The sequence below is a fragment of the Salvelinus alpinus genome, chromosome 17, assembly GCF_045679555.1.
Source record: "Salvelinus alpinus chromosome 17, SLU_Salpinus.1, whole genome shotgun sequence".
NCBI lineage: Eukaryota > Metazoa > Chordata > Actinopteri > Salmoniformes > Salmonidae > Salvelinus > Salvelinus alpinus.
This window is the reverse complement of record NC_092102.1, coordinates 13731635-13748266: the sequence shown is the minus strand read 5'-3', so window position 1 is coordinate 13748266 and position 16632 is coordinate 13731635. Positions and strand designations below refer to the sequence as shown.

Here is a 16632-nt window from a genome sequence, read left to right as displayed (position 1 = left end):
TGGTCAAAATCATTTTTAACGAATGTAGTTGATCGGTAACAATGACATGAACATGTGTTGGGGTTGACAACCATACAAGCATTATACTTCGAAATAATGTGAAACACACTAACAATAGCCTAAAAGTAGACTAATTTTGCTGGGGGCAATGAGGAGAGTTGGGATCATTACCCCAAGGCCCTTTCCCCCCATGCGTTTCCATGGCAATTCCATTGTTTTGGCTGAGTTTGATTGACCTCTTTACCACATCCACTGCGAGTGTACCCATAAGTAAAATATGTGCTAAAATATATGCTGTAATTTGCTGATTCAACTCAACTGACATTACAAAAAACACATTCCATTGCATGAGGCACATCAGTTAAACATAATTTGAATGAACATTCACATTACCATGGAAAATATTGCATCACAATACCAGGCAGCCATTGTGAGTGTACGAATTAGTTAACCAGTCAAATTGCCAGGGTTAGATGAGGCAAGCCTATTCTATTTCTGTGTGCTGCTGCGCTGCATTGTCGTCATTCAGTCAGCTGTGAGTTAGACCCCCCAAAAAATGGTTAATTTATTTTCATGATGTCTGAACTATATTGTGTATGAAAAAAAGGGAAGATTACACTGAACAAAAATAAACGCAACAATCAACAATTTCAAAGATTTTACTCAGTTACAGTTCATATAAGGAAATCTGTCAATTGTAATAAATTCATTAGGCTCTAATCCATGGATTTCACCTGACTGGGAATATAGATATGCATCTGTTGGTCACAGAGATCTTTAAAAAAGTAGGGGCGTGGATCAGAAAACCAGTCAGTATCTGGTGTGACCACCATTTGCCTCATGCAGCGCGACACATCTCCTTCGCATCAGGCTTTTGATTGTGGCCTGTGGAATGTAGTCCCACTGCTCTTCAAATCGCTGTGCGAAGTTGCTGGATATTGGCGGGAATTGGAACATGCTGTCGTACACATCGATCCAGAGCATCCCAAACATGCTCAATGGGTGACATGTATGGTGAGTATGCAGGGCATGGAATAACTGGGACATTTTCAGCTTTCAGGAATTGTGTTCAGATCCTTGCAAAATGGGACTGTGCATTATCATGCTGAAACATGAGGTGATGGCAGTGGATGAATGGCATGACAATGGGCCTCAGGATCTCGTCACGGTATCTCTGTTCTACCAATCATTGACAGAGCCCTCTGTTGATAACGTTGACATCAGCAAACCGCTCGCCCACACGATGCCATACACGCTGTCTGCCAACTGCCCAGTACAGTTGAAATCGGGAATAATCTGTGAAGAGCACACTTCTCCAGCGTGTCAGTGGTCATCAAAGGTGAATATTTGCCCACTAGTCAGTTACAACGCCGCACTGCAGTCAGGTCAAGACCCTGGTGAGGACGACGAGCACGCAGCCGAGCTTCCCTGAGACAGTTTCTGACAGTTTGTGCATAAATTCTTTGGTTCTGCAAACCCGCAGTTTCATCAACTATCCAGGTGGCTGGCCTCAGACGATCCCGCACGTGAAGAAGCCAGATGTGGAGGTCCTGGGCTGGCGTGGTTACATGTGGTCTGCGGCTGTGAGACTGGTTGGACGTACTGCCAAATTCTCAAAAACGACGTTGGAGGCGACTTATGGTAGAGAAATGAACATTAAATTCTCTGGAAACAGCTCTAGTGGACATTCCTGCAGTCAGCATGCCAATTGCACGCGCTCTCAACTTGAGACATCTGTCTCAAAACTGCACATTTTAGAGTTGCCTTTATTGTCCACAGCACAAGGTGCATCTGTGTAATGATCATGCTTCTTGATATGCCACACCTGTCTAGTAGATAGTGAACATTTCTCCTTTGCCAAGATAATCTAACAGGGATGTAAACAAATGTCTGCACAAAATGAGGAAAATTATATTTTTTGTGTGTATGAAAAATGTCTTTACGTGTTGTTTTTTTTGTTCAGTGTATATTATTATACTTATGTACTTGCTCAGAGAAAGAGATTTTAACAAGTAATATGTTTTCTCTCAAAAGATAGAGGTCCAAATTATTGGCACCCCTATTTCCAATACTTCAGCACCATCCCCTTTGCGAGGATAACGGTACTGAGCCTTTTTCTAAAATATTTTATGAGATTGGAGAACATATTTTATTTAACGGCCTAGGAACATATTTTCAATGACGGCCTAGGAACAGTAGGTTAACTGCCTTGTTCAGGGGCAGAACGACAGATTTTTACCTTGTCAGCTCGGGGATTCGATCTTGCAACCTTTCGGTTACTAGTCCAATGCTCTAACCACTAGGCTACCTGCCGCCCCAATTGCCGCCCCAACTGGGAGGGATCTTAGACCATTCATCTATACAACATCTTTCCAGATCCTTGATATCCTTTGTCGGTGCTTATGGACTTCCCTCTTCAATTCAAACCACAGGTTTTCAATTGGGTTCAAGTCCAGAAACAGATGGCCATTGCAAAATGTTGAATTTGTGGTCAATTAACCATTTCTTTGTGGATTTTGATGTGTTCTTAGGGTAATTGTCTTGCTGGAAGATCCACTTATGGCCAAGTTTCAGCCTCCTGGCAGAGGCAACCAGGTTTTAGGCTGAAATGGCTTGAGCTCTTTGGCCACGCACACCAGTGGTTGGTTTGGCGTTGAAAGAAGGATGCGTATACAGAAAATAAGGTCAACGGCATCAAACTTTTACCAGTACCAGGACATTTTGCCCAAAACCTTGTTGCCTCTGCCAGGAGGCAGCAACTTGGCCAAAAGTGGATCTTCCAGCAAGACAATTACCCCAAGCACTTATGTACTTACCTCCACCAGCTCCAGCGCTGCCGGGGCTAGCTAGCCCAGCGGGGGAGGCTGCAGAGGGGGAGTAAGTGCTGCTGTTCTGGGGGGAGAGGGAGGGTCGTCTGGAGGTGAGGAACACCCCAGGAGCCATAGCCGCACTCCCTCTGGGGCCCCCAGGGCCCGCCGTGTACTCATGGTCCAGTAGGCTGGCAGAGTAGCACTCCACCCTCTGCTCAGGGCTTAAGTCAGGGGTGGGAGGCTCCGGGGCTAGAGGGGGGGAGGGAGGGGACGGCTCAGCCTGAGGAGGTGGCTGTGGTGGGGCAACGGGGCGGGGCTTTTTGGTGTACTTCCTCTTGGTGGGTTTCTGGATCTCCTGGATGAATAAACAATAGAAATATTAGACAGCAGTTGACATTCAATCATATTCCCTAGCTCCTCAGAGGGTAGCATCTCAACATTTGGCTCTCATTTGTCCGTTTTTGGTGATTGTCTCATCTTTATTTTATTTAACTACGCAAGTCAGTTAAGAACAAATTCTTATTTACAATGACGGCGTACACCGGGCCAATTGTGCATCGCCCTATGGGAACTCCCAATCATGGCCGGTTGTGATACAGCCTGGAATCGAACCAGGGTCATTAGTGACGCCTCGAGATGTAGCGCCTTAGACTGCTGCGCCACTCAGGAGCCTTCAAAATGTATTTCAATATGTGTAAGATTTAGTAAAGGGCACTACCGCTACCTGCCCTACCTCTCTCAGAACATGAACTTGTCCCAAACTGCCCCCTAACATACACTATATACAAAAGTATGTGGACACTGCTTCAAATTTGTGGATTTGGCTATTTCAGCCACACCCGTTGCTGATAGGTGTATAAAATCGAGCACACCGCCATGCAATCTCCATAGACAAACATTGGCAGTAGAATGGCCCGTACTGAAGAGCTCAGTGACTTTCAACGTGGCACCGTCATAGGATACCCCCTTTCAAACAAGTCAATTTGTCAAATTTCTGCCCTGCTAGAGCTGCCGATGGTCAACTGTAAGTGCAGTTACTGTGAAGTGGAAATGTCTAGGAGCAACAACTGCTCAGCCGCGAAGTGGTAGGCCACACAAGCTCACAGAACGGGACTGCCGAGTGCTGAAGAGCGTAAAAAAATGGTCTGTCCTCGGTTGCAACACTCACTACAGAGTTCCAAACTGCCTCTGGAAGCAACGTCAGCACAATAAATGTTCGTCGGAGCTTGATGAAATGGGTTTCCATGGCCGAGCAGCCGCACACAAGCCTAAGATCACCATGCGCAATGCCAAGCGTCGGCTGGAGTGGTGGAAACGCGTTCTCTGGAGTGATGGTTTGTCGAGATCGGTGTGGAAGAACTTGACTGGCCTGCACAGAGCCCTGACCTCAACCCCATCGCACACCATTGGGATGAATTGGAACGCCGACTGCGAGCCAGGCCTCATCTCCCAACATCAGTGCCCGACCTCACTAATGCTCTTGTGGCTGAATGAAAGCAAGTCCCCGCAGCAAAGTTTCAGCATCTAGTGGAAAGCCTTCCCAGAAGAGTGGAGGCTGTTATAGCAGCAGGGCGGGGGGGGGGGGGGGGGCAACTCCATATTAATGCCCATCGTTTTGGATTGAGATGTTGGACGAGCAGGTGTCCACATACACTACATGACCAAAAGTATTTCCCCTCCTCTCATCTCACCTGTTGTGCCAGTTTGGCAGCAGCTGCAGCAAGGCCAGTCTCTACAGATGCCACTCTGGCCCCCTCCCTCACTGGGCGCTCCTGTTTTGGCAGGGTGGGGGTTACCCGGGCTGAGGGAACAAGAAAATATGTTAGCAGAATTAATCAACGATATGTAACACTTTATTTGGAGAGTCCGCCTACAGATGGTTACTACATGTTCAACTAAGTATCAACAAATGTCCTTCGCTGTCGGTTTGGTCATGAAACATGTCCACTGTCTAACACTCAGTGACTTTAAGTTGACAACCCATTGAAAATGGGTTGAGTAGTGAGTACCTTTGGGGCTCCAAGGAGTGTCGTCCCAGTTTTTCTTCCTCTTCATCTTCGCCTTGTTGGCATGGTCCTCCTCATCAGACTCTAGGGAGGGATAGACTGAAACACACACAGGGGTTGGTTAGGAGGGTTGAGCAGGCAGGCAGGATAATGACGGTGACATCATTGGATCATTTAGTTTAGTATCCATCATAGTGCCTTAATTAGACCATGACTTATAGTTCCCAGGTGACCTAAACCCAATGTTTGTACATTTGTTTTAGCTCGACCGGGGGAACCAGTTAAGCGGAGGGTGCAAATTTCAGACCATTCCAAAACTAATGCAGCCAGGGCGAGGGGAGTAGTCTCTGAGCAGTAGCATGTTCTTGTGCTCCGTCCTCCTATGACTCACCTGGTCAGAAGTAGTGCACTATACAGGGAATAGGGTGCCATTTGGGACACACACAGCCTATGGGAGAATCTCAATTGAGATTCTTCCTCTGACTCACCATACTCGGCATCTTTAAAACAGGTGCCCAGAGTTTCCTGCTCGTCTGGGCTGTCCTCGTCGCTAAGGTGACGGGCCGGCCGCTTGACAGGCCGCTTCCCAGGGCGTTGGAATGTTGTCTTCTCTTTGGAGGCTCCTCCCCCTCTGCTCTTATTGGCTCCTGTCACCCACACGGCCCGCCCTCCTTTCTCTTTGACCATGACCAGGCCCTCAGAAAGCCCTCCGGAGACAGACCGAGGGGAGGAAGAGGAGGAAGAGGAGGAGGAGGAAGAGGATGGAGGGTTGGCCATAGAGAGCATGCCCTGGATGGCATCTCGCGTGCTGGGAGAGGCTGGGGCTTCCTCACTGGAGGGTGGAGAGGGAGGACAAGAGATGAGTGATCTCCACACAAACAGCACTAAAATGTAGAGGACATATGTTGCAAAAATGTATATTACGCAAGTTAACCTGTTCTGTTCATGAAGGCAGTGAGTGAAACATTCATCCTCCCAACTTCATTGGCTCCCATTTTGGATACATTTTTCCATTGGCAATCTGATGCCAAGGCAGAACGCAAATACATTTTTCGAATGATTGACTTGAGTTCAAATAGAGATTACAATACGTGGTAGTCTGACTGCTCAGAATATCTGAACACAAGTTGCAGAGGGCTGGTTTTGAGAATAAAACAATATGATTGAGGTTTCTGAAATGTCCAGAAGTGTCAGTCAGGCCGTACCTGAGTGCAGAGTCCAGCCCTGCCACCTGTTTGCTGGCTTTCAGCAGGTCCAGGATTCCCCCTGCTCCACCCTTCACGCCATGGACAGTCATGGTCTCCTCCTCATCTGTGGTGTAGTCCTCCTCAATGTCAAAGTCCACCTCTCCTGGTTCTCTGATGCGATGTGGGTCAGAGCATGGCTTAGCCCTCGGCAGCTTCCTAGGAAGACCTGACGGAAACAGGGTCTTGTTCAGTAGGCACAAAATGGAAGAATACCATTTGAAACTGTGTGAAATGGGGAGGAACTAATAGAAATGTTACATTTGTACGTTTTCCTTAGCAAAAGGTTGTTACAACATGTGCTCTGATGGAAAACGATCCAGGCATACAGACACAGGTTTATAGTTTGTTCCTTGCTCCACCAACGGACCAAACCTGCCCCAGACACCAATGATAAAACTGACTGGTAGATTACGTCACTCTATCCCAAAGGATGCCTAAAAAGTGTTTTTATTGCTTTCATATCAATTTAGCCTCAAGGCTCGCTCAGTTGGCTGAACCAAATGCCCCAACAAGTTCAGAAAACGTTTTTTTATTGCTTAGTAATGCTATCACGAAAGAAGTGCTCTCGAAGTATATTTCCATTTGTACTATATCATGTAAACTTACCAATTAGTTTCTTCTTGCTGGATCCCCCAGCCTTGCGTCGTGGAGGAGGTGTCTCGTCAATCTGTAGCTCGTCCTCTGACTCAAAGTCTGACAGGGCAGACCCTCCCATAGCATGGTGCTGGAAGTGAGGTGCACGGCCGGCACTGTTACTGCCACCTGAACGACCACCCTTCTTCCTGTGGTCAGAAAGAAAGAAACTTATATGAACATGTCGATGACACAATGTCAAATGCAAACAGAAAGTGATAAGAGATAAAGAGGTCGCCTAACATCCCAGTCTTACCCCTGTATTTTGCCGTTGGTCAGCACCAGCTTCAGTTTGCTCTTGCTCATTTTCCCCTGGAACTCCTCCAAGGGTAGCTCAAACTGGAGATGGAGAGAAATCACAAGCACCCATTAGCATCACAAATCCATGCAAACAAACACTGTACTCCGGTTGAGAGCTGAATAAAACTAGAACTTTCAACTTTATTTGTCCCAGAGGGATTTTCATTTTAGGTAAAATGACTATTTCATTTACATTTCATTTATTAAAATGTATTTGACAGGGACAAGGCACATCAATCACCAATTGAACAGACGTACCTTGTTCTTGTTTTTCTTGTTACCAGATTGGCATTTCTTCAGTGTGTGTTTGGTGTGGATCTCCAGGAGGTCCAGCTCTCCTGCCTCTTTCATTAAGCCCTTTTGGCCCTTCTTTTTGGGGCTGGGGGACACATCCTTGGGTTTGGGGCCTCTCTTCTTCCCCGGGGGGCGGCCAGGGCTCTGGGAGACGGCTAGAGGGGAGGCTTTGGGGAGGGGCGAGGGGAAGCCCTGTGTAGAGGTGAAAGGAGCCGCAGGACGGCCTTGCTGGAAGATGTCCTGGAGTGGCAGAGAGGACAGAGTACTTTTAGTAAGCCAGACTGAAATTAATTCATACACACTCATATGCCTGATAGGGACTCACTATAGTGGTGACCTGAACTGTACAGACTCAGATATTATGGTAGATGAACAACTAAGCCAGTCCAGTAGCTTGGCTCAGTTTGCCTCAGTGTACTCTTTTGGGCTCCTGAGTGGTGCAGCGGTCTAAATCACTGCATCTCAGTGCGAGAGGCGTCACTACAGTCCCTGGTTTGAATCCAGGCTGAATCACATCCGGCCATGATTGGGAGTTCCATAGGGCGGCGCACAATTGGCCCAGCGTCGTCCAAGTTTGGCCGGGGTAGGCCGTCATTGTAAATAAGAATTTGTTCTTCACTGACTTGCCTAGTTAGATAAAAGTTAAATAACTAAATATAATCAATAAAAAAAATGAAATATTTGTCAGTGTCTCCACCTCCCCAGGCCAGCTTACCTCCACCAGTCGTATCTCCTTGGCCAGGTCCTTGACCAGCTGCTGAGTCTTAATGGTCTCTGGAATCTCCACCTCGTGGTCAGTCAGCGACTGGTGGAAGGACAAAAACATAACGTCACCATAAGACACAAAGGACTATAGCACCCACTACAACTAGCTTCCTGATATCTTGTGCCATTGTTCATAATGTTTACGACTGACTATGAAGGATGTTATAACGTCTTCAGTGGCTGCTATAAAGGCTTGATGAATGCATAGATAAGGGGGCCTACAGTAAAGAGCTACCTCTTTGCGTGTCCAGGTGCGGAAAGCGTTGTTGAGGGCTTTGGCTCCGTGGACCAGGTAGGTAGCAGGGTGTCTGCGGTTCTCTCTCAGACCTGCAACGTAGACCAACCTAGAAGTTATCAAGGTTCTTGACAAACATTGCCCAAAGAAATGCAGTTCATTAGAGAGCAGAGGGAAAAACATGTTTATGATGAAGCACCTCACCTCTGAATGTGTCAAGCAGGTGCTTGCCAACATACCAGCACACAGTCTCAAAGTTTGGGAAACTGAACAGGTCGGCTGTACTCAACCTCTTCTCTATTTCATACGCTCTGATGAGGAAAGAAGACAGAACACAGGGTGAATGGTTATTAACATTTGGTAATTGGAATGTATAGCACAATGGTAATGGAAATGTATTGAGTGAGCCCTTTTCAAAATGGCATTGTAGTTATGAATGGTAGAGAAAGGTTGCTATGATCAGTTCAGATAAACTGAGTACTGCAAGTGATACGACTCACGTTTTAGTAGGAGGCAGGAGTGAAGGGACTTACCGGAGCTGCATGTCAATGTTGAGACTGTGTAGGAAATTCCCTCCGAAAGCCACGCAGTCCACAGGAGTCAGTACAGCATGGATCCATCCTGAGAGAGACACACACAGGTACATTGAAAACCCTCAGGCATATACAGGTAAAATACAATCATACAGTTGAAGTCGGAAGTTTACATACACCTTAGCCAACTACATTTAAACTTAGTTTATCACAATTCCTGACATTTAATCCTAGTAAAAATTCCCTGTCTTAGGTCAGTTAGGATCACCACTTTATTTTAAGAATGTGAAATGTCAGAATAATAGTAGAGGGAATTATTTATTTCAGCTTTCATTTCTGTCATCACATTCCCAGTGGGTCAGAAGTTTACATACACTTAATTAGTATTTGGTAGCATTGCCTTTACATTGTTTAACTTGGGTCAAATGTTTCAGGAAGCCTTCCACAAGCTTCCCACAATAGGTTGGGTGAATTTTGGCCCATTCCTCCGGACAGAGCTGGTGTAATTGAGTCAGGTTTGTAGGCCTCCTTGCTCGCACACGCTTTTTCAGTTCTGCCCACAAATTTTCTATAGGATTGAGGTCAGGGATTTGTGATGGCCACTCCAATACCTTGACTTTGTTGTCCTTAAGCCATTTTGCCACAACTTTGGAAGTATGCTTGGGGTAATTTGGAAGACCCATTTGCGACCAAGCTTTAACTTCCTGACTGATGTCTTGAGTGATGCTATCTATTTTGTGAAGTGCATCAGTCCTTCCTGCAGCAAAGCATCCCCACAACATGATTCTGCCACTCCCGTGCTTCACGGTTGGGATGGTGTTCTTTGGCTTGCAAGCCTCCCCTTTTTCCTCCAAACATAACGATGGTTATTACGGCCAAACAGTTCTATTTTTGTTTCATCAGACCAGAGGACATTTCTCCAAAAAGTATGATCTTTGTCCCCATGTGCAGTTGCAAACCGTAGTCTGGCTATTTTATGGCGGTTTTGGAGCAGTGGCTTCTTCCTTTCAGGTTATGTTGATATAGGACTCGTTTTACTGTGGATATAGATACTTTTCTACCTGTTTCCTCCAGCATCTTTACAAGGTCCTTTGCTGTTGTTCTGAGATTGATTTGCACTTTTCGCACCAAAGTACGTTCATCTCTAGGAGACAGAACGAGTCTCCTTCCTGAGCGGTATGGCGGCTGCGTGGTCCCATGGTGTTTGTACCAGCGTACTATTGTTTGTACAGATGAACGTGGTACCTTCAGGAGTTTGGAAATTGCTCCCAAGGATTAACCAGACTTGTGGAGGTCTACAATTTTTTTTCAATTTTTTTTTCTTAGGTCTGGCCTAATTTCTTTTCATTTTCCCATGATGTCAAGCAAAGAGGCACTGAGTTTGAAGGTAGGCCTTGAAATACATCCACAGGTACACCTCCAATTGACTCAAATTATGTCAATTAGCCAACCAGAAGCTTCTAAAGCCATGACATAATGTTCTGGAGTTTTCCAAGCTGTTTAAAAGGCACAGTCAACTTAGAGTATGTAAACTTCTGACCCACTGGAATTGCGATACAGTGAATTACAAGTGAAATAATCTGTCTGTAAACAGTTGTTGGAAAAATTACTTGTGTCATGCAAAGTAGATGTCCTAACCGACTTGCCAAAACTATAGTTTGTTTAACAAGACATTTGTGGAGTGGTTGAAAACGAGTTTTAATGACGGCAACAATCTAAGTGTATGTAAACTTCCGACTTCAGTTGTACGCTACCAGTCAAAAGTTTGGACACACCTACTCATTCAAGGGTTTTTCTTTATTTTGACTATTTTCTACATTGTAGAATAATAGTTTAGACATCAAAACTATGAAATAACACATATGGAATCATGTAGTAACCAGAAAAACTGATAAACAAATCAAAAACTATATTATATATTTGAGATTCTTCAAAGCAGTCACCCTTTGCCTTGATGACAGCTTTGCACACACTTTGCATTCTCTCAACCAGCTACATGAGGTACTAACCCGGAATGCATTTCAATTAACAGGTGTGCCTTCTTAAAAGTTAATTTGTGGAATTTCTTTCCTTCTTAATGTGTTTGAGCCAATCAGTTGTGTTGTGACAAGGTAAGGTTGGTATACAGACTTTTGCCCTATTTAGTAAAATACTAAGTCCATATTATGGCAAGAACAGCTCAAATAAGCAAAGAGAAATGACAGTCCATCATTACTTTAAGACATGAAGGTCAGTCAATGCAGAAAATGTCAAGAACTTTTCAACTTTCTTCAACTGCTATGATGAAATTGGCTCTCATGAGGACCACCACAGGAAAGGAAGACCCAGAGTTACCTTAGCTGCAGAGGATAAGTTCATTAGAGTTACCAGCCTCAAACTGCAGCCCAAATAAATGCTTCACAGATTTCAAGAAAAAGACACCTCTCAACAGCAACTGTTCAGAGAAGACTGCGTGAATCAGGCCTTCATGATTGAATTGCTGTAAAGAAACCACTACTAAAGGACACCAATAAGAAGAAGAGACTTGTTTGGGCCAAGAAACACGAGCAATGGACTTTCACCGGTGGAAATCTGGCCTTTGGTCTGATGAGTCCACATTTGAGATTTTTGATTTCAACCGCCGTGTCTTTGTGAGATGCAGAGTAGGTGAACGGATGATCTCCGCATGTGTGGTTCCCACCGTGAAGCATGGAGGTGTGATGTTGCATTGCTGGTGACACTGTCTGTGATTTATATAGAATTCAAGGAACACTTACACAGCATGGCTACCAAAGCATTCTGCAGCGATACGCCATCCCATCTGGTTTGCGCTTAGTGCGACAATCATTTGTTTTTCAACAGGACAATGACCCAGCACACATCCAGGCTGTGTAAGGGCTATTTGACCAAGAAGGAGAGTGATGGAGTGCTGCATCAGATGACCTGGCCTCCACAATCACCCGACCTCAACCCAATTGAGATGGTTGGGGATGAATTGGACCGCAGAGTGAAGGAGAAGCAGCCAACAAGTGCAGCATATGTGGGAACTCCTTCAAGACAGTTGGAAAAGCATTCCTCTTGAAGCTGGTTGAGAGAATGCCAAGAGTGTGCAAAGCTGTCAAAGGCAAAGGGTGGCTACTTTGAAGAATCTCAAATATATTTTGATTTGTTTAAAAGTATTTTGGTTACTACATGATTCCATGTGTTATTTCATAGTTTTGATGCCTTCACTATTATTCTACAATGTAAAAATTACGAAAAACGAATGAGTAGGCGTGTCCAAACTTTTGACTAGTGCCGTATATGAACTGTCACATAATATATACGGAGTTCTGACAAGCTCCACCAGGAATGCACTGTATGTAAAACACATCACCAGAAGCAATAACAGGCCTGTCACACCACTAGTCCCTGTTTCAGAAGACAAACCATAACATCTGACCACACTTTGTTGAATACCTGGGTAAATGAAGAGGGTGAATACCTGTTGGGATGAAGAGCGTGTTCCCCTGTTTGACAGAGCACTTGTAGCACATGTCCACCTGGTCCCCGAAGAACATCTCGTTCTGATTGGACGAGGAGCTCCAGCGCTCAAACAAGGCAAGGTTGGCTGGCGTGGGGGAGATCAGGTAGAAGATCTTCTCACCCTGAGAGACACGTAGACATTTATCTAACAGTGACAGCGCTCACTAATCAACCTTTCCGTTTCCACATCAACGTGAAAGTGGAAGAGTTAAAAGGAGAGAATTGTCATCCGTCAGACATTACAATGACGAACAAGGTAAAGTCAGGCATGGACATCATACATTAAAATGTTATATCTCTCTTAAGTCTCCTAGTATATAACACTCAAATTATGCATGTCAGCACAGCAGGAAGAATGCCTAGTTCAAACAGTCCCTTTACACAATCTGGCCCAAAAAATGTCCCAATAACTGCCCTCTTCTTACCCGTAGTACATGGTACCAGACAGAGGTACCTCCGAAGTCGATGTGGAAGTCTGTGTAGCTGTCCTTGACCCCCATGAGGCAGTATTTCTGGACGTTGGGCCGCTCAAACACGGACTCCTCAGGCCACAGGTTCTCCACCCACGACAGCTTCCTCACTATCTTCGGAGTCTCCACCAAATTTGACAGCCTGTGACAGAAAATGGACATTTGACTTTTGTTCAACCAAATGATGTACTGGTGACAAGGAAGACCCCTAGAGAGCAATACCAACCAATGACTGCATTGACACAAGAACAAGCAGTGTGGTGTACCTGGTCTCAGAGAACTCTAGGCTGATGACGTTGAGGACTCGGTCTCTGTTGGGGCTGTTGTAGTACTCCACAAAGTCTCCTAGGCGCATCTTCAGGTCAGCTTGGCGAGACACGTCAATCACATCAATCTCCCTGTCCGGACCTATAGACAACATGCAATCAACAAACAAAACACGTCTTGCCGCTCCCCACACAGAGTGCTTTATTCCTGCACAGTGATCATATACAACATCAACTTCACAGAGGTCTTGTTGTGTGAGATAAGACCGTAGTTTACTCTGGTAACCTACACTAGGTTACATCTCTTATGGTAATGGGATGTCAAGTTGAGACGTGAGTAGTTAAAGAGCAGGTATGACAGAGCCTTGTACTGTATGTAGAGTTGCAGGTTTACATTGACATTTTAATCATTGAATTGAGCAGATGCCCTTATCCAGGGAGACTTACTTAGAGTCAGTGCATTCAACTAAGGTAGGTAAAGGTACCATAGAAGACAACATATAAATCAGTGTTCTAGTTAATGATGTGGGGAAAACAAGCAAATATTAAAATGACTGCACGTGAAACCAACATTGTCGCTAAAGACGGAGAGGTTTACCGATGTAGTGCTCTACGTCGTTGACTCCGAAGTTCCCCGGGGGCAGGTTCATGCCCAGGCCGTCCCTCCTGAGGACCATGACAGGAACACTGAACGAGCGCTCCTCCAGGAACTCCACTGTCAGCTGGGCCCCCGACGGCTTTAACAATACCTCATCAGCACTGCACATAGAGATTGGAAAATAGTGAGGGACACAGAGAAATAGAATAACTGGAATAAGAAAAGCGTCTTAGACTGCTGCAATTTCACAGTACACTCAATATGGCAGATATGGTATTATGATGCAAAATTCAACTTCTATGGTGAGAACCAGGTCAGAACTGTAAAGTTAGAGAAAATGATTAAAGTACCACTCGAAATTATACATTATCTGACAATAAAAAAATGCAGATTCAAAAGCCATATTTTTGACCACTCAGATAGTTTTGAGACGCTATACTGTATGGACGCAAGCAAAACGCTACGCATTAAATCCTTTACATTGTAGGTCTCGGGCTGGGTTCTTTCTCTGCGAGGCGGTCATTTTAGGTGAATGTTCATGCTAGATAAAAGACAGTCTGGATGAGAATGAACACGTATAGACATAATGTAATACGGGAGGTTTACCTTGGAAAGGTTCTGCTTCGTAGCTCCCTGACAAACTGTGGGCTGCCTGTCTTTACCGGTCGACCAGAAGTTTCTCTTCCTCCAGCATCAGCCTGCTTGGTACCTCCACGCCGCTTCCTCACTGCGGAACATACAGTGGACAACAACAGACTTGCATTACAACCACGCTACTACTACTTGTGCTATTACAACCACACTACTACTATACTATTACTACTAGTAGTATTACTAAAGGCAGACCAGGTAACAAAACTGACAGAAGTGAGGAATTGTTATGTGTATTGGCATGTGTATTTCTATAGAGCCAAGTTTCCTAATCCCGTCCTAGAGTACCCCTAGCCATTCAGAATGTATTCAGAACTAGCACACCTGATGCTACAGATTCAAACAGGTCTGAAATATGGGTGAAATATAAAAATACAGCCTGGGAAGCAAATTCAAAGAGACAGAGGGACTTACTGACAGAGGGCCCATGGGTGACCTGACAGTTGGGACAGTGGTACAGGTCAATCTCTGCTGCTTTGTCTTCCTCCACTCCAACACAACTAGACAAACAAACAAACAAACATGTACTTATAGCCTACTGTATACAGTCAGCAATTATACTGAACAAAAATATAAACACAACATGCACCAATTTCATTGATTTTACTGAGTTACAGTTCATATGAGGAAATCAGGCAATTGAAACATTTATTAGGCCCTAATATATGAATTTCCCATGACTGGGAATACTGATTTGCATCTGTTGGTCACAGATACCTTAAAAAAGGGCCTCTGGATCTCGTAATGGTACTTTTGTGCATTCAAATTGCCATCGATAAAATGCAATTGTGTCTGTAGCCTGCCCATACCATAACCCCACCGCCACCATGGGGCACTCTGTTCACAACGTTGACATCAGCAAACTGCTTGCCCACACAACGCCATACGTGTTCTGCGGTTGTGAGGCCGGTTGGACATACTGCCAAATTCTCTAAAACAACGTTTAAGGTGGCTTATGGTAGATAAATGAACATTCAATACTCTGGCAAAAGCTCTGGTGGACATTCTTGCAGTCTGCATGCCAATTGCACGCTCCCTCATAATTTGAGACATCTGTAGCGTTGTGTGACAAAACTTTTATTATCCCCAGCACTAGGTTCACCTGTGTAATGATCATGCTGTTTAATCAGCTTCTTGATATGCCACACCTGTTAGGTGGATGGACTATCTTGAAGGAGAAATGCTCACTAACAGTGATGTAGACAAATTTGTGCACAACATTTTTGAGAAATAAGCCTTTTGTGCATATGGTACATTTCTGGGATATTTTACTGCAACTCATGAAACATTGGACCAACACTTAACATGCTGTGTTTATATTTTTGTTCAGTGTAGTAACGCTCAATGAAACTGAAATATAACTTACCTTCCATGGAACCAGTCTTGACATATGTCACACTCGATCATAAAGCGTGTGACATCGTAGGGCAGGCGACACAGGCAGTACACTGGAACAGACGCCATACTGGGAGTGTAAACTGACTGACAGTTAGGCTTAAATCTACTCTGTGAATATGGCAGCACGACACTAGTTTGCAATTAGAATTAGTTTACGGTTGCATTGAGCTCTGAAAAAATATATGGTTCAAATGGCGTTTGTACTGAAGCAGCACAGGGCAGTGCCAGTAACAGGTTAACTGTGGTGTGTCACTTCACTTGGAATAGGTGCCTAGCCCACTGCTTTCTGTCACACATGGTGCATTGTATTCGCCATGATTAGGCACCTGTTGAAATGGGAAAGAAGAGAGCACAAACATATATGTCAAAAAGTCTGCAGGGATGTGGGTGTTAATTTGAGGATAAGAAAGATAAGTTCCTCTAAGTCGTTTTACTGACTGAATGTTCTCACTGTAAATTGCTATACTTGGCTCGCTAGCAGTGGGTCTGAATAGTAAGCTAGCCCACGATTAGGCAATACAAAAGTTAGCTAGCTAACAATAACACTTCTAAACTGGCTAATAAATGTATGGGGAGGGGTAGGCCTTGCAAAATGTCTGACAGCTCTCGCATATGAATTGGAATTCAGACAAATAACTGGCTAATTAGCTAGTACTAGGGGAGGGAAAGTAACATTAGCCAGTTAGCAACTTAGCTAGCTAACTATAGTAGCTAGATTTGTAAACACTGCAGCCTGGCTAACAATGGCTTTTCGCAAGTACCTAGACTATGCTAACGTAACTAGCTAACAAACGAAAAGCGCAGGTAATTGAACGTTACCGATTCATAGCAAGCTGGTAATAATGTGTATTAGTTCAACGCTATCTTTTCGTTAGTTGCAATTCAAGACCACACATAGCCAGTTTATTCGCTACAGTAACTT

At 44.7% G+C, this 16632-nt stretch overlaps 1 protein-coding gene across 3 annotated transcripts in view; it reads right to left on the bottom strand.

The window, feature by feature from the left end:
• The window catches only part of LOC139542192 (histone lysine demethylase PHF8-like), a 30134-nt gene that overhangs the window by 12970 nt on the left and 532 nt on the right, over window positions 1-16632 (bottom strand). The window contains exons 2-20 of one of the 3 annotated variants that reach the window (XM_071347311.1): window positions 15679-16036; window positions 14727-14812; window positions 14268-14397; window positions 13662-13822; window positions 13064-13205; window positions 12753-12939; window positions 12287-12449; window positions 8824-8911; window positions 8495-8601; window positions 8291-8382; window positions 8006-8095; window positions 7255-7530; window positions 6953-7035; window positions 6670-6845; window positions 6022-6229; window positions 5305-5648; window positions 4820-4915; window positions 4502-4611; window positions 2817-3165 (exon numbers count right to left, since the gene is read on the bottom strand). In XM_071347311.1, the coding sequence (XP_071203412.1) occupies window positions 2817-3165; window positions 4502-4611; window positions 4820-4915; window positions 5305-5648; window positions 6022-6229; window positions 6670-6845; window positions 6953-7035; window positions 7255-7530; window positions 8006-8095; window positions 8291-8382; window positions 8495-8601; window positions 8824-8911; window positions 12287-12449; window positions 12753-12939; window positions 13064-13205; window positions 13662-13822; window positions 14268-14397; window positions 14727-14812; window positions 15679-15776 (2986 nt within the window). In that variant the 5' untranslated portion in view covers window positions 15777-16036. Of the gene's footprint in view, window positions 1-2816; window positions 3166-4492; window positions 4612-4819; window positions 4916-5304; window positions 5649-6021; window positions 6230-6669; window positions 6846-6952; window positions 7036-7254; window positions 7531-8005; window positions 8096-8290; window positions 8383-8494; window positions 8602-8823; window positions 8912-12286; window positions 12450-12752; window positions 12940-13063; window positions 13206-13661; window positions 13823-14267; window positions 14398-14726; window positions 14813-15678; window positions 16037-16632 lie in introns of those variants that run through there. The other 2 variants (XM_071347312.1, XM_071347313.1) reach the window with 2 other exon arrangements.